The sequence below is a fragment of the Alosa sapidissima genome, chromosome 18 (genome assembly GCF_018492685.1).
Source record: "Alosa sapidissima isolate fAloSap1 chromosome 18, fAloSap1.pri, whole genome shotgun sequence".
NCBI classification, from domain to species: domain Eukaryota; kingdom Metazoa; phylum Chordata; class Actinopteri; order Clupeiformes; family Clupeidae; genus Alosa; species Alosa sapidissima.
In genome coordinates, this window is record NC_055974.1 from 11,478,593 (window position 1) to 11,502,058 (window position 23,466).

A 23,466-nucleotide genomic window follows, 5' to 3' on the forward strand; every position below is an offset into this window, starting at 1 on the left:
TTGTTGCCAGAAGAACAAGTTTGCCCTTTACTGCCACCTATTGGTCTGGAGTGTACACTACCCTAATCTGGTGCAAATTCAAAGCGGCGAAATCCCTTTCTGTTGGATCACTAGAAATAAGTATACCTAAATATTTAACTGTAGATTTTATGGGAATGTTATAGGCTTCGGTTAGATTGCACTGGTGGATAGGCATTCTCACACTTATTTAAATTAAATTTCAGGCCAGAGGCTTTAGAGAAAGACTCAATCGTCTTCAAAACTTTTGGTGTCTTGGCCAGATGCTTCATAAAAATAGTTGTGTCATCTGCCAGCTGGCTAATTACAACTGGCAATCCTAAAACGTCAAGTGGGGCAATATTTGAGTTTTTTATAAGAATAGAGAGCATTTCTGTTGCAATTATAAAAAGAAGGGGAGAAATAGTAGCCTGGGTGTTCCCATGCTGCCTTGCGCGCGATTTGATTCACGCTGCTAAGGCAGCCTGGAGACCATGAAGCAAATTTTCGCCTGAGATAGGGAACCAATCACAGAACAGGGGGGAAAGCAAGACGATGATGAGCTATGCACAGACGCATTTGATAGACATCTGTGGCACCCAATAAACGGATCTGGGCATTTTTTTCAAATACGAGAAAATGAACGTTTGGTTCCCAGACCACGTCTCATTGAGAAGTGGTGGCGCTAGCCAGGCTAGAGAAATAGGACAGCCTTGTATGATTCCACGTCCAATATTAAAACGGGGTGAAGTGCCCCCTGGTAAGGAGATGGAGCTGTTAGTATTGTTATATAGGGAAGCTATACTATTTCTGAATTTATCACCAAAACCTAATAGTTTTAAACATTGAAAAATAAAAGGATGCTCAATAGAGTCAAAGGCCTTGTAAAAATCAAGAAATAACAAGAAGCCCTCATCCTCAATCAAGTGTTTGTAGTCTAGTACATCAAGTACTAAGCAAATGTTATTGTGGATAGATCTACCCTTCATAAAACCAGATTGGGAATCACTTATAATGGTGTGGATTTTCTTTTTCTAGTGATCCAACAGAAAGGGAGAACATGAATGTGTCAAGGATAACCAAGGATTGTCAGGCTAAACTTAATTCATGGTTACTGAGAGACATTAGTTTACTGGGTAGAGTCTTTCTAACAAAAATGGAGAGTATCTCAAGGTGTATATCCTGCTTATTCAATGGCTATTTCCAAGAGAGCCATTAAAAAAATCAATCAAATAAACTTTGACTATGGAAGAAAAGGGTTCACTATGTTAAAAGATCAGAAATCATAAAAGACATCAGAGATGGAGGGTTGGAGGCCATTGATATTGACTCCATAAATGGAACATTAAAAATCAAGTGGTTGAAATCATTTTTTAACAACAGTACCAGCTTCTGGTACCATATCCCCCATGAAATATTCAAAAAAATAGGTGGTATTGATTTTCCCCTTAAATGTGACTTCTGTATTCAGAAACTGCCCATCAAATTATCCCTCTTCCATCAGCAGATTGCTCTGGAAGATTCTGTACAATAATTTTACCCCTCACAACACACCTATCTGGAACAACAGATACATTACTGTAAAGAAGTCATCCTTGTTTATCAAGGACTGGCTAGAGAAGGGCATCTGGTCAGTCCTGCATTTAATTGATTCTAATGGATGTCTTTTAACATATCAAAGCTTTTGTTTGAAGTATGAGTTAACCTGCAACATTGATACATATCATTCTGTATTTGATGCCATACCTGACTCCATTTTAGGCCTAATAAGAGGAATAATTTCAGATCCCAATATTTCTCCTTCCCTACCACAGCTCTTTGTTGAAGGTTGTGACTTTAAGAGTTTTAGATGCTCCAACAAATGTCTTACCCCTTATTAACATATAGAAATTCTATTTTAAAAGTTTTTCCAAAGAATCGTATACAGCTTTTGCGAACTAAATACATGAGATATCCCATAATGCTTAAGGCTAAAGAGCTACATTTCAAAACTTTGAATGGAATATACCCCTCCAACAATTGAATCAAAAGGCGCTTTGGGATTGAAACTGATAATTGTGTATTTTGTAATGGACTGATAATTGTGTATTTTGTAATTACGCCTGATCCTGTACATATATGGATTCCTTATGGATTGTTTTGACCCATGCTTATTGTACTTGAATTACCAATAAAAAAAATAAAAAAAATAAAAAAGCGGCGAAGTCCCGCCCCTTCTACTTCCGGTCCATGGGACCTATCTTTCAAAAAATTATGAACGGGAGTTAATGGAGAGATAACAATTATTTTTTGGTCCAGTTTGAATTGTGCCACGAATTTCACATATGATGTGTGTGAATTTAAAAGATAATTTTTCACGTCAAGAAAGTACTGTTGTTCGATAGACTTCAAAAGTTATGTTGGTTTTGTGCGAATCCACTCAGTGGACTACATCTCTCGTCTCGAACGATGTACGTCACAAACGTAAAGCTGTTATGCTAGTTAACGGTTGCATCTTGCTGCCAGTAATGCCAGTAATGCCACTTAACAGTATGTAATGTACAGTCTATGGACGAATACAACTTACCTGATGTGTTTAATCCTCTGACTCATGGTATTTTCTTCGGCAAGGAAAGCCCAATTAAGACCTGTTGCTGGTATGCTTGTACAATCTAGTGTGGCTGTGAATGAGCTAACGTCACTAGCGCGACTGATGGGTTTGTAGTCGTTGGAATTACGATCTTTCACAATGTTGTAATTCAATAGTTACGAAACAAACTGCAAATGTCTTTACATGAAAAATTGTCTTTAAATTGACAAACATCACATGGGTAATTCAAGGCACAAGTCAACCGGGACCAGAAAATAATTTCTTTTTCGCCATAGACTGCCGTTCAAATTTTTTTGAAAGATAGGTCCCATGGAGGCAAACGGAAGGGGCGGGACTTCGCCGTAATCCGTAAACGGGCTCTGATTATATACAGTCTGTGGTTCAAAGTCAAAACGTTTTGCACCGTTCTGCTAGGCTTACGTTTCCCTGTAAACAGTGTACAAGATCAACAACATGCGATAGTCAGTAATCAGCTACAGTGTGTGCAAGGAGCAAAGTGTATCCACCCTACAGATTAAAGATAAAAATGAACAAGTTTCAACAAAAACAAAACAAAAAAGAACAGTCTTCTCCGTCTTGAACTCACCCCTGCATAGCCAAATGCTCAGGTTTTTTTTTTTAAGAGAATAGGAGATGGTAGGCTAATCTCGTTGGTTTATTGCATATGTATGAAGTCTATGTGTTATGTATGATTAGCTGGTTGGTTAGGAATATGATTTGATAATGAACTATATTGCATAATATCCAAATAAAGAACATCGCTAAGGGCATGGTGTTTAAGTCCGCATCGTCATCTTCCAGGCAGCGCTGCATGGAAAACACTAGGGTTAAGCAGGGGTTAGGCCGGGTTAGGTGGTGGCTTAAAACACCATCGAGCCATTTGAGGTGTGATGGAAAGTAACTGTTTTCTAATAAAAAAAAGAAAATAAATATTCCCAAGGCATGCAAATGTGCCCTAATTTGTTCAAGACAAGACAAAAGTCATTAGGTTTTCATCATATCAATTGTCATCACGACAAATTAATGTTCTTCATGTGTCCTTTTCAAAAGTTCACATGCCCAAAGTGCTTGCTCTGGCAGTATCACCCATGTGCTAGTATTTTGTCTCTAAAATCCACCAGTGTTTCCCAAACTTTTTTTCTGGGGACCCACTTTTTAAAATTGACAGACTATCGCGACCCAACTCGTGACTGTGGTAGTTAACAAACAAGATCCTAACGGAAAGCTGTTAGCTTTCCTAAGCTATATAAGGTATAAGATAGCGGTATTACACAACATAAATTGTCACTAAGCTATGCTGGCGACCCAAATAAAATCTCCTACGACCCACCAGTGGGTCGCGACCCAGTTTTTGGGAACCAATGCCATAGACAGTCTTCAGGGTTGGAAAGGACCAGGTGTGTTGCCATTTGTGTGTGTACATTTACTTGATTACTTTAAGTATGATTTTTGAGTATCTGTACTTTACTTTAGTATTATGTTTTGAAACTTGTGACTTTAGTATTATGTTTTGAAACTTGTGACTTTTACTCCACTACATTTGAAAGACAAATACTGTACTTTTGACTCCACTACATTTGAACCACATTTGAGTCTTTGAATATAATAATGTGATTGACCATCTTGAAGTCCAATTTGAACTTGGCTGAATTGGCTGTGTTAATGATGGTGACAATAGATTCTTCATCAGAACATCATCCATGTAGCCTGGGAGAGCTACACAAACCTGTTTGCAATAGATTCTTCATCAGAACAATATTCTTCATCAGAACATCCTCCATGTAGCCTGGGAGAACTACACAAACCTGTTTGCAATATTTCTTCATCAGAACATCCTCCATGTAGCCTGGGAGAGCTACACAAACCTGTTTGCAATAGATTCTTCATCAGAACAATATTCTTCACCAGTACATCCTCCATGTAGCCTGGGAGAACTACATGAACCTGTTTGCAATTGAGACTTGAGAAGTGGTCTGGTGTTAACCAGGTTATCCTCCATGATCATTGTGAAATTGGAATGAAATTAGACATTACCAAGACCAAGGAGATTGTTGTCAACTTTCAGAGAGGCCACAAACAACTGCCACCACTGTCCATCGACGGAGATGCTGTGGAGAGAGTGAGCAGCACAAAATTTCTGGGGGTGCACATCAGCGACGACCTCTCCTGGACCACCAACACAGCATCACTGGCGAAGAAAGCCCAGCAGCGCCTCTACTTCTTGCGCAAATTGAAGAAGGCAAGTGCCACGCCTCCTGTCATGACTACATTCTACAGAGGGACCATCGAGAGCATCGTCTCCAGCAGCATCACAGTGTGGGGCGGAAGCTGCACAGATCAGAACAGGAAGACCCTCCAGCGCACTGTTAACACAGCTAAGAGGATCATTGGAGCACCACTCCCCTCCCTGCAGGACATTTACACCACCCGCCTCACCCGCAAAGCACTAATGATTGTCAAGGATACAACCCACCCTGCACACAAACTGTTCAGCCTCCTGCCCTCTGGAAAGCGGTACAGGAGCCTCCGCTCCCGCACCACCAGACTGGCAAGTAGCTTCATCCACCAAGCAATCAGGATGCTGAACACTCTATCCACTCTCCCATCACTGACAGCCCCCCCCCCCCCCCACCAGCCAGCCAGGAACCTAGGAAACTAGGATCCTGTCTACCCTAACCCCCCCAACACCGCCCTGTGGAACTGCACTGTGACTGCGCAGCCTAACGTGTTGCTGCTTCACATCAAGCCTGATATAAATGAAATTACTGCATACTGCATATCAATGTAAATATACAGGTCACACAAGCACAAGTTTAAACTTCATGTAACTGTTAAGGCTATATAAATATACAACACAACTACCTCTATTTATTTATTATTATTATTATTTTTTTTATATATATGTCCTATATTTCTATTTTGATACATACATGTTCTATATTTCAGTCTTGCACTTTAATTTAATGTTTATTGTCTATGGCTATGTCTATGTCTGTATTTAAAGCATGTCTATGTCTGCATGGGAAAGTAAGAAACGAAATTTCAATTCTTTGTATGACCAGTGCATGTAAAGAAATTGACAATAAAAGCCGACTTGACTTGACTTGATTACCTATCACTTGACATTCACAACATAGATCTTTAGCAAAAATCATTAAACAATAAATAATTTACTCAAAATTGAGTTATCTGGTTTTGTATTTGCCAGTTAAAATGTTTTTAGATTTGTGAACAGAGAATGAATAATGATTAATTATATTATTGCATCCATTTGAACAGTTGCAAGGTTATGAAAATAGGTAAAATGTTTTTGTTGGATGTAAGTCCTATGAGTGACCAAATTATGTATACCCTATTACTGTAGTGACCAAATAAACATTACATTACAATACATTAAAAAGGACAAATACTTGTACTTCTGAATACTTAAGTATTTTTAAAATCAAGTACTTCTGTACTTCAAGTAAAAATCTGACTTAGCAACGTTCACTTGTATTGGAGTAACATTTGACAAGGTGTATCTAACTTTCACTTAAGTAAAGGAATTGTGTACTTCCACCAGAGGTACGTCCACCTCTGCCAATGCATTAGCTACATGAATGCATAAGGTTGTTAATTATCATTATATTGATGAATGAACACTGGACCCAGGGGTGGACTACTGAACGTCCTGACTCCCAGCCTTTGCGAGAAGTCGCTATGTTCTCCACCCCTGATATCTGAATAAGGCCACTCAGTCAAATAACCTATATGTTATGTGATGTGTCTTAATTGGGCCCCTCAATCATGTACCATGGGTTATGTTATTCACCCCATCTGAATAGGGCCCCTCAGTCAAATAAATCTGTTGATGGTTACGTCATTTACATTGTAAATTCCAATCTGTACATTTCTTTCCACAAAACTCGTCAGAAATCATAATTTAAGGGGTTATTTATTTTTCAAAAATGTCTTACCCAGACCTTCCTAGCTTAGTTTAGTTACCAACTTGCTAAGGTGGGCAGGGGAGCCTAGTGGCTCATAATCTGTCCTGGACCAACCTAAATACAATCTCTCTCTGCATTTTAGCGTCTGCATGCCAAAAAAGATCGCTTTTAATGGAAAATGTACTCCTATGGTGTGGCATTTCCTCAAGGAAATTACATCAATTACATGTATTTACATCAAGGATGACATCCGTGTAGCCTGGTACTAAACGAGAGAGACGAATGCAGACTAATTGCATTAACCCTAACACAGGTTTGCTTCTGCTTCCTTGCTAATACAGAAATATGTAGGCATAATGTGTCACTCTTTTAGTAATAGAATGGATCCAATTGTGAACTGGTAAAAAGAAGACAACGGGGTCATTTTTAATCTAATTTATTTAATGAGGTTGTGTTGTGGGGCTTAAATTACAGTACCCAGAGAAAGAAGAGAAAACACAGTAACATGCAGAGATGGCACCATACTGCCACCACACAGGTTTGGCACAGGGGGCTTCATCTGGTGCATCAACAAAAAATGACAACTAAAAAAACATCATAACGACAGCAATAATAATAATAATAATAATAATAATAATAATAATAAACAAAATATTATTTCACCTAATTGGATATGTTCTGAATTTCAGTCCAAGAAAGAATCTTTCTCAATCCAGTGCTCAACGGTATAAATGTTATGTTAGTACTTACTATCTTAATCTAATGTGGTTACAAGACAGCAGCATGGGGTTTCTATTAGATGCTTTGAACACACAACAGGCTTGCATCCATGACTACAATACATAATCTACAAAAGCCATTCTATTTAAAGTACTAGCGACTGTAACAAATGATGTACAGAACGGGTGTCTTTTTTGAAAAAAGGAGAAGTTATACATAAAATAAACTGAAATAAAATATGGCACTCTTTATATTGCTTTGTTCAGACATATCAAAGCCTTATTACAATGACCATCATCAAAATAATAAGTGAAAATGTGTCATTGGATTCAAATACCAAATACAATGAACAATGTGTTTCAATTTATTGCTAATGTAGACCTTTTCAGAGCTATAGTAGTACTTTCACTTGATAATAGGTATAACACACACTTGTATTGTGTATAGGCTATCTTATAGAGGGTAACAGTCAATGTGGTGCACAATGCAGAATGGAGGAGGCCAGGAACATGCAGAAAGTACTATCTGGCATAAGGGAAACTATAGAGGGCTTTTCATTTGCCTTAAGCGCATCAACTTGTGTAACACACGCATAAACACACACACACACACATGCACCCACGTGCATACACGCACATGCACGCACGCACGCACACACGCACACACACACACACACTCCCATAGATACATACCTGTATACATACACAACACCCTTTCATCATCTAAATTCTATGTCATTTTGACAAACATTCTACTGAAACTACAGAACACCATTCCAGTCACAAGGAATTACATGCCTGGTGACAAAATCGATCAAAGTATACTTGCCAAAAGACCCCTCATTCAGCCACAGAGCTGATTCAGATACTATCCATACTGTTGACAGGAATCAAAATAAATACTGTACAGATTGGTGCAGACATGTAAAGAGACAGTGATCAAAACTGAAAGTAGACATATGACAAACAGTTTCCCCAAATCTAATTAAGTCAAAGAACATGTAATAAGTCTTCCACTGTTGAGACCTGATAAAGCATGCACAATGTATTTTGTTTAGTTAAAAAGCAAACAAAGATCCTGGTTGTGTTGAATGGGTGCAAGTGGCTGAGGGGTAAAGGGAGATGTTTCATGAACCTGCATTTTGTTTCTCATTTCTACCTCTCCCATTTACCCACAGCAATTAATAGCTGTCAGGCAATACAATGGCTGACTCAGCAGCCTGTCATGTTAAATAAAACTAAGTAAATGGCCTCTCCTCCATTAGGATAATGGATTGGGAGAGTGCTTACACACACACAGTCTGAAGGAGAAAAAAAAGAAACACAGGCCAACCTTCTAGCACAGTGACAATAACGTTCTGTAATGGTATTCATTTGTTCCGGCAGACATACGCATACACTCACAAAAATACATGCATTCACAAACGTACACTGAGTTAAGTGAACACGGGCTAACTTTCTGGTGCAATGCCTTTGATAGGCATAATTTATTGTACAAACCCATGCAAAGAGGACCAATAGTCATGCTGAAGAGTAATGATGAAAAGACATGTGAAATATGGATACTTACAGTGAAACACTAGGACACACACACACATACACACACACATACACACACACACACACACACACACAAAACAGTACGGATTATATATGTGTTCAGTGCAATCTAGAGCAGTGTTTTAGTTGCCTCCTGATTAATATACCTGTTCAACGGTGTAAGCTGGACCCACAGACAGATGTACAGACAGACATATAGAGAGATATGAATGGATACTAGTGTACACAGAATACGCATTGGACATTTCACTAAGACCAACATACACAGCAGAGACGCTAAAAGAAAGCAAATCAAAAAAAGGCAAAATTAAAATATATTAATGAAAACAAGGGGATCCTGAGGACCGAAGTCAATGAGTTTCCTTGCCCCAGACACACACTCACACACACACACACACACACACACACAGGCATACCAACACACAGTCATACCCACACAATCTCGGTCTTCAGAGGTAATTGCACATCTTTCCCATAAATGACCACACCTTTACATGGTCTCTATAGCAGCCTGCCGAGCATCACAAAGAGTTCTACATTTCTTAGGAGTAAGTGAATAATACAGGTAGAAAGTAGTGACTGACATTAAAGGACAAACGCTAATGCTAGGTGCACTACACACAGCAGCTAGTGTAGTATTCAGAAATCTACAATCACTCCCACCCTCCAATGAGTGTATCAGTCACATTACTTGTGAACAACTTTTGACCCATTTCATTTAAACAGCAACAAAGTTGCTGACACCGAAAAGATGTTGACATCTCTAGCGCATATAGCTTTGCGTCTTTCCATTTAGAGATCAGTGCAGCGCTCCTGCTTGCTGTAGTGATCAAACTGGCTCTTCCAGTGCATCATGTAAGAGCTCCAACGATGGAACTCCATTTTCCACTGTCGCTCGGCTTCATCAATGTTATCTAGGAGGAAAGAGGCAAAAGCGGTCAAAATCGCAATTAATAATAAACGGGTAAACCAAGTTGGAAGAGGCTGAATCAGGCACTGGAAAAGGAATGGAATAGATTAACAGGCAATTAGATTATCAGGCAGTTGATCAGGCAACACATGCTACAAAGTCACTTTTCTTTTTACAACAAATAATAGTAGAGGGCGGAAGATGGAGGAGAGCAGGTCATCGGTGTTAGTAACATAAACAGGCTGTCAGTTTAGCTTAATCCTGGACAGAGATTGCACTGGACATGTGCTTTACACATATTAATATACAGCATGTGTGTGAAACATAGGAGGAGACAAAGGGATTACCTCTATATATTAATAGTGTGATTTTGAGGGAGGGGCATGAACACTCACTATACATAGCCAACTTCAACAAACTGCAAATGGAAGTGGAGGGAAATATCAAGTAGTTGAACGAAGGATTGTCAACATCCCTGATCAGGGAACTGTAACTGTAACAAATTCCAAAACTATAGTATAATATTGTTCCAGAACTACTTTGTTATTCTGAAGCAAAACCGTTTTAATCCAGGTGTGCCTAGGACTGAGGATTTAAGTATACTTCATAACATCTGTATTCATACATACATCTGTATAGGTCTATAGCTGCCCTGTCATAGCTGTCTACTTTAAATAGCAATAGCTTGTTACAGGGTACCCACCCTTTTTCACTGTTAAAATTTCAAATCCTTTCCATGACTTTTCAATGACCTGTGACATTTCAATGACATTAATGAAATGTCCATGACTTTCCACGGCCTATAAGTACATAATTGCTTACTTTATGTCACGGGGGGGGGGGGGGGGATTATGAAATGTGACTTCAACAAGATTGGATAAATGTGACTAGCTACCTAGATGATGTGCTCTCCTTCAACAACCTGTGAGCAGGCAGTCACCTCAATGGGGGCTGCTCAATCTTCCGACACCCCATTATTCCAGCGATTCAATAGTCCGACCTAACTTACAAATAGACACTTAAACAAATAGGCTACTGGGACTGAAGCCGTGGCAAGACGGCCTGGCGACACCCATCCCCACCATTCTACATCTACTGTAGCAGAAAGGTAGCAGTCTGTGACATGATATAGCCTACGCTACCTCCTAGCTATGTCCCTAGTATGACAAAATTGAATTTCATGACTTTTCCAAAACTTTCAATGAATTTACTGAAATCCATGACTCTCCAGGCCAGGAAAATGGGATTTTACAATTCCATGACTTTTCCAGGTTTTCCATGACAGTGACAATCTTTCCATGACAATCTTTAAAGCTGTGATTTGCTGAAGCATGAAACATAAATGTGTAATTTTATCCGTGGGTTTTTCAGTCGTTTTGTTAACAGGGAGATAACAGACTACTGGACTGACGGATGGACTGAGTGTGTTATACCGGTCACAAAGAGGGCTATTGTTCTATTGCATAGGCTACAGCAGGAGCAGCAGGTAACAACAACAGGTGTGGGACAGCACAGAATGCAGGATAATGGAGACCACAGACTCACACAGCCTGGGTTAATAGTACGATCCGAATGACTCAGGAATCGTCCAGTTCTAGTTTCCGGCAGTTTTGTTAACAAGGAGCCATCATACTAATGAAACGTGCCTTTGTACTGTCACTTTGGATAAAGTGCCTCCTAAATGAACAAATACAGCAGATAGATTTTGTTTCCTCTTGACCCTGAGTCAAAGCTTTTAAAACTTGCCACACGTACGGTTTGCACAGACCATCTCCTGTCCCATTTGCACAGCACTTCTAAAGACATATGGAGCCTCTTCAGTGCATGGCACGGAGAGCGGTCTACTTTGACTGATGATGGAAAGTGCCTGCTTGAAAACCACAGTGAAATGCTCACAAAGGCTGCTTTGTTGTTGATGTGGTTTTTGGCTGCTCAGGTTCTATAGTTCTGCAGTTATGTTGTTGTATCTAGCTGGCTATCTGCTGTCGGCTACTGGCAGAGCTTGTACTGTAAAAAAAGGGTCTTCACAGATCCCGGGGTACAACACGCCGAGCTTGTTGCTGCTGTCTTCGGCTGACTGTGCAATGCTGTATTACCAGTAACACAAGACATGTAACATTTTTCCTCCTCATTCATTTGTATAGCTGACATTCATTCACTGATTTCATCCAGATGAAGTACATTCACTGCAGTAAAGAACTTTTGTAGAAAAGGCCTCTGATTGTGTGTGTATGTGTTCTGTGCATGCAAGCAAAACACAGGGCAAGCAAATCATGGTGCTTACATTGTGGCTGATACATGATTGATTGATTGCACTAGATAAACTATGCCTCCTGTGAGATTTCAAACAATGAGGGTTTAGTGTTTCACAAACCAAGATCTCGCAAACTCGCAAAATCTGATCCCAAGACCCACATCCTATTTTTTTTCAAAATTATTGTTATTATCATCATTATTACCAGTGATGTTGAGAAGGCGAGGGAGGAACCGGTTCCACAAGGCACACATTTGTGTCCTCAGGCCTTTGTAAATTTTCATTGGTTGAGTGTTCAGTCCCACGTGCTTCTGATCAGTGTTTGTGAACTGCGGCCACCTCCTCCTGTCAAAACTGCCATCTGGATTGAGATTGGGATTTCTAAAGAAAGGAGGATACATGAAGGAATTGATGAAACAGAGTTGAGTTGAATAGCAAACCTATTGCCAATATGTGTCAACAGACATATATAAAGATTATGTTTCCATCCAAGCCCCTGGTCTTACCCAGTGCGAGCGAAGTTAGCCCAATATCTCATCATTCGTCGACTCAGTTTGTCTTCCTCTAACGTGTAATTCAGTCTCTTCTCCAAGGGAAGTCCGAACACAAATTCAATTTCATACCCATGAATAACGCCCATCCACTCTGGCCAAGCCAGGTTGGATGCCCGATGGTCAAACAGATAAAGATATATGGCACCTGGAGGGGAAGACAATTAAACATCATCTGTAAGGATATTGATTGGTGGAAAATTGATGGGTGATCAATGGAGAGCTACTCTTTTATCCATCACTCCTGATCCCATTGCATCTTGAGATATCTGCCATCAGACCAAAAGTCTTGAATACATACGGTAAGTACATGGAAAATATAAACACATGACTATATTTATTTGCACTTTATATTTATCTATATTTATTCAATAACTATCTATCTTTTATGTATTTTAAAGCATTATATTCATTTTAACAAATGTATCCTTTGATGTGCTTTCCTATTGTTGCTGAGCAACTGGAAGTTGGATTTCCCTCTGGGATTATTAAAGTCTCTATCTATCTATCTGTGAATACATGACATGTCACATTTTAATAGAAATTTCCTGTCAAAAATGTCGGTGTAAAGTATCCATTACGTACATCTTCCATTTTGGCTCAGACCTTTAAAAGGTTTCAGGTTTCATTTTGAATGAAAGTAACTCCCTCTCTCTCCACCTCAAGCTGGTGTGTGGTGAGCGTTCTCGCGCATAATGGCTGCCATGCATCACCCAGGTGGCTGCTACACATTAGTGGTGGTTAGTGAGGTTATCCCTTCACTGTGAAGCACTTTGAGTGTCTAGAAAAGCGCAATATAAATGTAAAGTGTTGTTATTACTTAGTACCTATTTAGGCATGTCATCTAGTCAGAATTCTATGTGATTACAGTGGATGTATAGAACATGATGTTGAAATTGTTTTCAAACAGGTGTACCCAAACTTTTGATGCACAATATAAGACAAACTAAAATAATTTTCCAGTCTTGGGACCAGGAGAGGTCAACCTTCCTTCTTCCAAGTTTCCTAGATCAGTGGATGCCAACCCCAGTATTTGTGTATAGTGTCCAGAGTTTTGTGCAGCTCTTTGATCATTTTAGATTGGGCATAAGACTTGGCCTGCTTCTTAGTTTTTTGTTTAATTTAATATGCAGTTGCATAGACTAACGTCAGTTAAGTCACACTACTGGGGTTCGGCCAGTGAAAATAATCAAATGCACTGTCCTTTACCAGGGAGCCAATTTAACTATTCCTTGCATTTCTTTCTATTCGGTTGTTGTCACTTAACTGCAAATGGAAAAAAAGAAAGAACAGAAAGGTTGTGTAGGGGCCTGGTCAGTTTCAAGAAAACTGTACATTGTGATTCCTTCTATATTGAGTTTACAGGGGCAGCAATCTGTCAGATTTGCAAGATGAAAGAAAAAAATCAAAAGTGCATTCTGTGACTTTCACATACAACATGACAGCGCCACTGCTGCCTTCTTGAAAGCCATTATTTTCAGTGGGTTGTGCCATGTGGTTTTCCGCTGTGTCTAACAAAATGCAGCGGCATGCAGGCGCAGCGGCCAGCAAGCTTTTGGGCAGCAGTGGCAGATTTTAAGCTGAGCCCAGCAGCCAGAGCAGAATCACTTTGTATCTGGATGGGCCATTACACACCACCACATATAAGTAGGATAATCCCCAAAGTGAGGAGAGGCATTGTGTCTGTGTGATATGTGATCAGACCAGATCTGTTTAAAATCTAGTTTAAATTTAATTAACAAATCTAGTGAAACAACACTATGCAACAATTTGACACTTTTTGATTTGATATCCGCACACCGGAGTTTAGCTCCAAACTTTTTCATTAAAACCAACGACGTTTCGACCCATCTGGGTCTTTTTCAGGCAAATCATTTGACATGTATGACAAGAAGGATATGTAGGCTAGAATACAGCTGACACTTGTGACATGCAAAAGCTAAGTCCATTGGGTAGACCAACTTGTCCGATCACAGTAGGCTATTTCACGTGTCTGGACCGGCCTATTATTTCCCCATCCAAAAGTCACTCTTCGAAAGAACAGTGTCACACATTTCCACAAAGATAGGGGCATACAAAATACATAAGACACTCTGTATTGGTTTTCGCAGCTGCTGCATTCATGTGCTTACAGTATAGGACAGCTACATGGTCAGAACAGAGGCGCACATCCCGGTTCCAGAAAGTAGACATCCTGCAATATATTCTATCTACCTGTGCATTTAACACAGGTGATATCACTAATTATCTGATCTACCTGGCTGCTAATTAGGATTAGCTGGTTTACTAAATGGTTGGATCAAATACTTGGCAGGACTTTTACTTTCTGATCCTGGGATGTCCGCCTCTGGCAGCACCTTGCTATCGAAACGTATTTGCACTACAGAATATATGTTTTGCTAGCACCTCATGTTTAGCTTAATTAATCAGGTTAGTATGTTAGTATGGAGTTGTTGCCTCTACAGTTTGGAAGGAGAATAGTCAGCCATAGCTCTGTACACCACAGTTAAATATCTGACTGTGTCATCTGACCTCATGTGACTTTTATGTCACTCAAACTCAACAACCATCCTTTTGGTGTGCTAGTGTTGCTTTCTAAAAAAGAAACAGATGAAATATTGATGACATCTCACTGTAAAGGCTTTTATATTTTATGTATTTTAGGTGATGCCTCCATTCCATTGACTCTCATACTTTAACAGCATCAAAGTGGGACTATCATCTTTAGCTTTCATTGTGTTTGTCAAAACCTATTTTAAGCTGTACATAATGACCTCTAAAATTATGATTTGATTATGATTCTTATTTTACTTACCTTGTGAGTTTCCACCATTATTGGATTCGGCCCCTGAATTTCCCCAAGTAAAAGCTCCTGCCCCCTGGCCTGGTTGTCCAGCTTGGGAATGCATAGCATTGTACTGAGCATATGCTCGGGCAAAGTGCTGGAGTGGACAGATCACGTTGTGGTCACCCACAATGTCGTCCATAGCATCTCGGTTTTTTAAGGGGTTATTCTCATCCATCCAGTCAGTATACTGCAACACCACTGCTTCCAGGCCAATGTCATTGGCATGTGGGACACTCATCTTTACTCCCTCCAGGAAGTCCTCCCGTGAGATGAGACTCTCGTTATCTTTGCTGAATCCTGGGGCACCATAGAGTAAGAAGTATGACCCTTCATCCTGATTGACACCAAGCAAGATCTGAGTGTCTTTGAAGTTGCCCGAACTGAGCATGGTGTCTGGTGTGTCGGGCAGAACAACTCCGTCGATCAGGGGAACGAAGGAGAACCGGAAGAGGCTGCTGTAAGGGAGAACCTGGAATTCGTGGTCAATCAGTTCCTGGGGGGGCCTGTTCCTCAGGCAGTCCACCATCTCTGTGTCATTACTGAACTGGCAGCCAACCAACTTAGCCAACAGGGTGGCCCTCCTGCGGGCTTCAGCTGGGCTGACTGTAGCCCATGGGCAGTTGGGGACCCCACTCTGCAAGATAGCACGGGTGAACGTTGGACGACTGTCTGGGGACAAGAGGTGCATCCCTACCGATGCCCCACCGGCACTCTCGCCGAAGATGGTCACTTGCTTTGGGTTGCCTCCAAAGAACTGGATGTTGTCTTGGACCCACTGGAGGGCTAGGCGCTGATCCAAGAGACCCACATTACCAGGTGCTTCAGAAGAACCATGAAGGGCAAGGAACCCGAATGCACCTATTCGGTAGTTCATGGAGACCACAACAACCTTCTCTGTGTTTGCCAGGTAACGGCCATCATAGACGTCCAGGGAGGAGGAGCCACTGTAGAAACCTCCTCCATAGATCCACACCATTACAGTCAGGTTGTGTGGCCTGGGAGAGGCTGGTACCCATACGTTGAGGTAGAGGCAGTCCTCGCTCATCATTCGGTTTGGGTTCCACATCTCACTGCCAGGAAAGCCAGGCCAAGACTTATCCACATACTGGTAGCAGGCATTGGGGTACTCTTTGGCTTCAAATACATCATTCCAGGGCTTCTTTGGCTCGGCTCGCCGGAAGCGTCTCTTACCCAGCGGGGGCTCGGCAAAGGGGATGCCCAGGAAGGCTACGACGTGACCGTGGTCTGGCACAGGGAGACGGACTCCCTGGACGCGTCCCTGACGCGTTGTAACCACGACTTCTGCCTCATTCTGAGCGAAAGAGCGGCAGGCGAAGAGTGCAAGGAGGACGAGGTGCAGAAGGATGACGCTGGAAGTCTTCATGGCCGAGTGCTTCTTGTAGGTTGTGGCAATGAAGAGGCAGAAATTTGAGCAGAGTCTGTTGGGAAAAGAAGAAAACAGTAAAGTTCTAAAGAGGCAAAGTAAAGTATAAGACATGTGACATGTGAAGGACATTAATACATACTGGAATTGCTGTAATGAAAGAAAAGCCGTTCAGGAAAATCTAGTAGTGTGAGTCCAGTGGGTTAATTAAGCAATACCACCAATATAGAGTTTGGCTGTGACAATACACCTACAGTAGCAAATGTGGACTACAAATACACAAAGAACCCTATAGGCACACCTGCAGGGTACTGTTTATGTTTTGAGTATTGAGTGGTTGCTATGACATCAGGATTAGTTCTGGAGGCATGGTGGGGAGACAGGGGTACATAAATTTGACTGCAGCTGTGTGACTGTGTGTGTGTATGTGCTATTTCTGTCCCCCACCCCAGCACCTTATGCCAGTATGGGGTTCTATTTTGGTGGGTGTTACTTCTTCAGTGCCCCTCTTTCCATGTCTCTTTCTCTCTGTCCCAATCACGGATTTCAAATGCTTTAGGTGGAATCCTCCCTTAAAAGCATGGTAGGCTATGTATATCTATCGCCATGACAATGGCAACAACAATCAACGATAAATCTTAATGAACTTAATTGTGCATGTTTTCTATTGGTGTTAATAATGACATGTAGCTTATTAGAGACATGTTTCACTATGGACATAGACCAGTTTGATTAAGTAGGTCTGGACTCGTATAAAGGCTATGCTTCGTACAAACAATTTGTAATGTTATTGTCATCCTCAGTTAACCAGGCAGATATTACACCACAATGAAACTGATTAGACATTGGAACACCTCCACTGTGAGTGGTTTGTGTTGAAGACATTAAGTCCTTGAGGCGGAAGTGTGGGGTGTCAGTCTGTACGTCTGTAGTTAATAATATCTATGCAGACAGCTGCAGGGTTGAGGGACTAGTTGGGGAGGGGAGAGCAGAAGAGGGAGAGGAAGGTGTATGTGTATGAATGTGAGTCCATGGGCCTTTGGGTGTCTTCAGTTAATTAGACTCTGGAATCTATTTATGAAGTTCGCAGGGGTATTACTTACACTTCAGGATCACACACATCATTACTATGCACAGAGGTCCTCACGTGTTACCCATAAACTAACACGTCCAAAACCTCCTTCCTGTCTCTCATCCGCCTGCCATATCTGTTAATCTTCACACAAGGCAAATGACGTCTGTTTGGGTTTTTATATCATCTCACACCAAACTCCAAACAGCATTTTCAATTATGCTCCTTGAATCACTGATTTCTTATGGAAATAGAAATCCTAACAACACGTCACCCAGAGTGTCCAACCTCCACAACCTCTCCATGAATATCTCTGATGTCATGCGCCTTTGACTTGGTATCCATGTTTATCCCCATCCAGGTCATGTCTACTCTCACTGCTTCAAACACTCTTCTTGTAATAGCATAGTAGGCTACTGTACAGACCTGCCCCTTTCCCTTTTATTCCATTTCCATGACCACCCTCTGCAAGTAGATATGAAATAATTTATGGAATACCACCAACTGAAATTGGCAGTGTACTAGAGATGACAATCACCTTAAATGTAGCCTGAAAATCTGTTTGCTCTTCTGGCCTTCTGCATCAACATAGCAAGCTCAATAGTTGGCTAAAATTCTGTTTATGGACCAACGTCCAAACATATAGGATGCTCGCTCACCCCCCCCCCCCCCCCCCCATTCTTACAGTTACTCCATGTGACGTGATATACAGGGCAGTAGATTTTCAGACACTGACAGTTTGACGAGCGGCACGGGAATCGCTGGAATTTTCCGTTTCGCGCTTCACCCATCTCATATTTCACTCACAACATAGAGGATGCGCGTGTGCGCACACACACTGGCGAAGAGCAGGCTAGTCCTAGAGGACGCAGTTGTCGTCTTAATGTTATCGAAATGTCATCGCACAAGCTATAATAACAATAATCATAACAACTGGTTTTCTTCATAAAATAATGTAGGCCTAATAGGCTATTAACATGTAAGGCTATTATTTGCGTATAAATGACATGGAGGATTCAAGCTTTGGGTTAGCTTCTAACCTTCATGTTGCAACTTTGCAAATGTCTGCATTTCGTAAATATATGAGACCATGTGTTTTTTCTCCCCAAGGACCAACAGCCACATTCTCCATCTTACATCAAGTCTACAACAGCATTGCTTTTGGAGGTTTATTCCAGCATATATCTGGAGTTAAGTCTGCCTGACTCTATTAATAATAAAGGGAATTCAGCAGGTCGTGGACATTTGACGCGTCATGTATTATATTTCACAACAGCAGACAGGAGAAAGGATATAAGACTACTGCTAGAGATAAACATGTCTTCGTTTTTGGATGACAGCTGCTGAGCGCGCGGTTGCGTGCGTGAACGCCTCTGTTTTATATTTCAGGGAGACAGCAACGCCCCCTCCCTTTTACATCCCTGGTTCCTCCTTCATAAAATCATGAAGCGCGCATATTCATCCATCCATAGCTTCATATGTTAATTTATTTCATGTCAGTTTTACTATACAACACTACAACCATGTCCTACATTTTAATAGGATAGACATAAAGGCCTGATAGGCCAATGACATTTAATGCAATGAATAACTCGTACGGCAATTTTGACAGCTAATTATGCAACACAACAAACCAGATGTCTGTTGACAGCCGGTAATACCTGCTCAACAGTAACCGTTTAATCAAGTGAGTTTACGCTTGTCAAAAACGATTTAAAATACTATTCAATGTCCTCATAACATATCGACAATTATTTTACTTCACGTAGGCCTGGCTATACAAGGTAGGCTGAGCAACAAACTAGCCAATCGCCCCTCCATGCTTTTCCAGCCTCACGATGTTGGTCGAGAACGAGCAGTGAGAAAAGCCCACTGGAAATATGGTCATAATTAGCATAAACGCACGGCGTAACCAACACGACTAATGTTACTTATTTAGACTAAATTCCTGGTAAAGTGGCCAAAAAGTACCGTTTGAAAATATCATCCAAATATGAAATAGCCATTTAGTGCATAAACATTAACAGTGAAATAAACACAAGGTCTTGCCAACAAGGTGGAATAGCTCTCGAGAACTGCATGTCACCGTACTATTCTGTACAGATGTGCCAGACTCTTACCACAAATTAACACACGGGACCTCAAACCTCAGATAACGCAAACCAACAGCAAACATTAAATAGCCTACTGTTACACCGCCAGCCCAACTCAATCATATATAAAAACCTGATCATTGTCGGTATCATCATTGCTTTACTGGCTTACGTTAAGTTACACAGGCGGTTCGGATATGAGGATCAATGTAGCGCAAGCCTACCTAGCGCCCCCCGATAGATCGGTTCAGCGCTGGATCTCTCCCGGTTCCTTCCTCCCTCACCCAGTCCTTCGACGAGGGAAAATGAAGCGCCAGACGCTCCCAGTGTTCCAAGGGAGACAAACGAATAAAAAACTACAGGGAGTGGATTGATTTCAGCTATCTGGTCTGTGTGGTTTATCGTGCCCCTGACCGGTGAGTGCCGTACACTACACAGACGACAACAGGCGGAGACCGACCATAATAAACCTTAGCGGTGAAGGGGGGAAAAAACGCCACCTCTCGCGAGAAAACCACTCCTTTCCTTCGATTTCTGCGCGTAGCCTATTAATCAGGAAAAAAGCGCACAAAATATCTCTATTTTCACATCAGTAGCCTAACTGATGTGAAAATGTACATCCAAAATGTTTTAATGTTTGTTGCAATGTTATGTTGCAAAAAACTGTTTGAAGTAGGCTTAACCTATATCTGTGCTGCTACCTTGATTTTTTTTTTTTATATAGGCCTAGCCTATACTTTTTTTTCCAATAACAGGATGCTAGTTGCCTTCTGCGATATTCAAAATGCTGGACTAGTTCAGCTTCAAGATAGGCCTACATGTAAGAGACTTTCACCTTGGATGATCACACCCTTACATGCACCCTCCCCCACTCTATATCTCATAAACACACACACACACACACACACACACACACACACACACACACAGCCAAAGCTTGATAATTCCATGGTAACGATTCTGGGGATCACAGGTGGCTCCATGTCAAAAGTGTTACACGTTTGAGCAACTCAAGTGCCTGAAAAGAAAGTCAGTGTATGAGAAAATATGCTATCAACCTCCCAGCAGGCCTCGTCAGTGTAATTGAACTAACATTATCCCCAAAGCAATTACAATTCATCTTACTTTTAAGTTTTCAAAAACTATTCAAATTCTTCTGATTATTGAAATGGACAGATTTTGATTCAGTATAGCCAGGCTTAAGGAATATCATGGAGATGGAATCGAGTGATACATACTAATACAGTATAAAGGCTAGTGAATGTGGATGAGGCCTGCACTGAATGCTCTGGCCTGCACTGAAGGCCTGCACTGAATGCTGTGGCCTGCCGATGGTCAATATCTCTGAGCTGGCGCTTTGTGGAGGGTGGTTAAATGGCGAGTCAGAAAAAGTTAATTAAAAAGAGTGCTGACCTTCACTTGCATCTACCTGCAATCTGTTTACAAGGGACATTGGCACACATGGTCCAAACATAGCAATTCACTAAACCATAAGAATAACATTTTGAAATGTTAGGCTTACTGAAGCTCAAATTACATCATGACTATTCTATTTTACAACATATTGTAAAGCAGAGTATAATTAGCAGAGAGAGAGAGAGAGAGAGAGAGAGAGAGGGAGAGAGAGAGAGCGAGCAAAAGAAAGCTGACGTGAGAGTTTAGCTTCCCTGTTAATGTCAAGAATGGCGCCACAGCCAATGATGGATGCCCTTTACCTCAGTTCAAAAATGAAGTGCTAGTTCATTTACAAAGTCTTCTTTCATTTAAAGGGATACACCCCAAAATGACCATTCTCTTCTTATTATCCCTCTATTTAGCTGTCATAAACAGATTGTCTTGTCATTATGTTTCTTTTCCTATGGAAAACAAAAAAAGACTAGTTGGAAGAGAGGGTGTATTTTCAATATCCTCAAAATTACTACTTAGTAAATAATTCTGAAGACAGTTGTTACTGGGGAAACTCATTTTGTACAGTAATGCTGGCAGACAAACCTTAAATGGAAGGCCCCCAATGGTGACCACTGAAAGGAAGCAGACTAATTGTGTTTTAAGCTCAAGTAGTGGTCGTAGTAGTAGTATTAGTAGTTGTTGTAGTGGTAGTAATGTAATCCAATCCAATTCATCATTATTATTACTGATTTACTAATTACTAATTCTGTACCATATAACCAGCAGTAGTAGTAGTAGTAGTTTTAGTTTAATGGTTTATCAGGTTCAAAGCTCAAGGATTCAATATATATTCAATGCATGTATTTTGGATGGAACATTTGTACCTATTGTACATATTTGAATTTGAAAGGTGGTGCTAGATGAGATTTCTGCAAAAACTACTATGCAGTGAGGATGCACTCAAATGCCCCCTGAGCAGTAATGCAGTTGTCATTGATTATGTGTCTCTGCTGAATCTGAAATACGCAGCCATTGCCCTAAAAAATAATTCTCCTTAATCCAATCACAATTACCAATTATCCAAAGAGACGGGGAGCAAGCCATACGAGAATAAAAGGACAGAGATGACCCATGGAAATCAGGCCATTGGTAACACAGTTGTCATGAAATAAAACAGAGATTTTGTCTGTGTAGCATTACTGTGTGTAAGATGGATATCCTGAAAATGTCTTCAATACAGCTCATTTGAAACTGCATAGCTTGATACATTGGGTAATGTACAGCTAGCACACCATCTTGCAAAAGAGATGGTTTTTTTTGTTTTTTTTACGTTGAGTGCTGAATTTCCGCTAATCTAACTGAAAAGCACTGACGGCAGGATCTATACATTCACTGCCAGAGGAGAAGGGGGAGGAGGAAAAGGAACCAGTCAGAGATGAAGGGAAAGGGAGCCAGGCAGAGAGAAATAGCTTTCTCAGGGCAATCTATAATGGGGTCGTTAAAAGCATCACTCTGCCGAACCAGAGCCATTATCTAATTGCTTGGCTGGATCTGGACGTGATACCACATCAATCTCTCTCTCTGCTCTCTCTCCCTCCCCCTTTAATGTTGTTTTTACTTAACCAGCTGCAGAGAGAGAGAGAGGGAGAGAGAGAGGGAGAGAGAGAGATAGAGAGAGAACGAGACAGAAAGAAAACCCATGTGTTCGTATTCTCTAGCTGTGGGATCATGTAAAGAAACTGTTGATTCTTTAGGCCGAATTAATAGTTTAATTCATGTTTTAATTATTTGCTAATATTTAGAACTACTGTATAAGAAGATAACATGGCAGAAATATTACCTATAATGACATTAAACCAATACATGTTTAAACAGTTTTTTCCTGTATCCATTTTCTCCATAATCCTTGGCCCTGAACCTCATATGTCTGACCTGATGTGTTTTGGATAACTGCCATTGAACTGAGCCTACTCTAAAACATCCACATTGCCATAAAGTGGTTCCAAAGGTGGCAAAGTTGAAGGTGGCCTTACGGTAATAAAACCTGCCTTTGAGCAGTCCAAGATCTCCGAATAAGGTTGAAAGGGACACAAAACAAAAATAAAAAAAATCAATCCTATTAAAGCCAAATTTAACGAAATATATAATGGAGATCCATTTCATACGGCCATAG

General features: G+C 40.8%; 1 protein-coding gene across 1 annotated transcript; it reads right to left on the reverse strand.

Moving 5' to 3' along the window:
• Window positions 1-6,933: 6,933 nt before the first annotated feature.
• ache (acetylcholinesterase) lies at window positions 6,934-20,365 on the reverse strand. Its single transcript, XM_042071053.1, has 5 exons — window positions 20,129-20,365; window positions 15,323-16,794; window positions 12,463-12,655; window positions 12,162-12,337; window positions 6,934-9,706 (listed from the first exon to the last, which is right to left on the reverse strand). Exons 2-5 carry the CDS (start codon window positions 16,737-16,739, stop codon window positions 9,585-9,587), a joined length of 1,908 nt encoding a protein of 635 aa, XP_041926987.1. The 5' UTR covers window positions 16,740-16,794; window positions 20,129-20,365; the 3' UTR covers window positions 6,934-9,584.
• Between the last annotated feature and the right edge of the window lie 3,101 nt (window positions 20,366-23,466).

Coding starts and splice junctions, on each gene's coding strand:
- ache (XM_042071053.1), bottom strand. CDS start 16,739: ATGAAGACTTCCAGCGTCATCCTTCTGCACCTCGTCCTCCTTGCACTC. Junction 12,338..12,462: donor GCTAACTTCGCTCGCACTGG/GTAAGACCAGGG, acceptor TCCTTTCTTTAG/AAATCCCAATCTCAATCCAG. Junction 9,707..12,161: donor TCGCCTTCTCAACATCACTG/GTAATAATGATG, acceptor CTTTCCTCCTAG/ATAACATTGATGAAGCCGAG.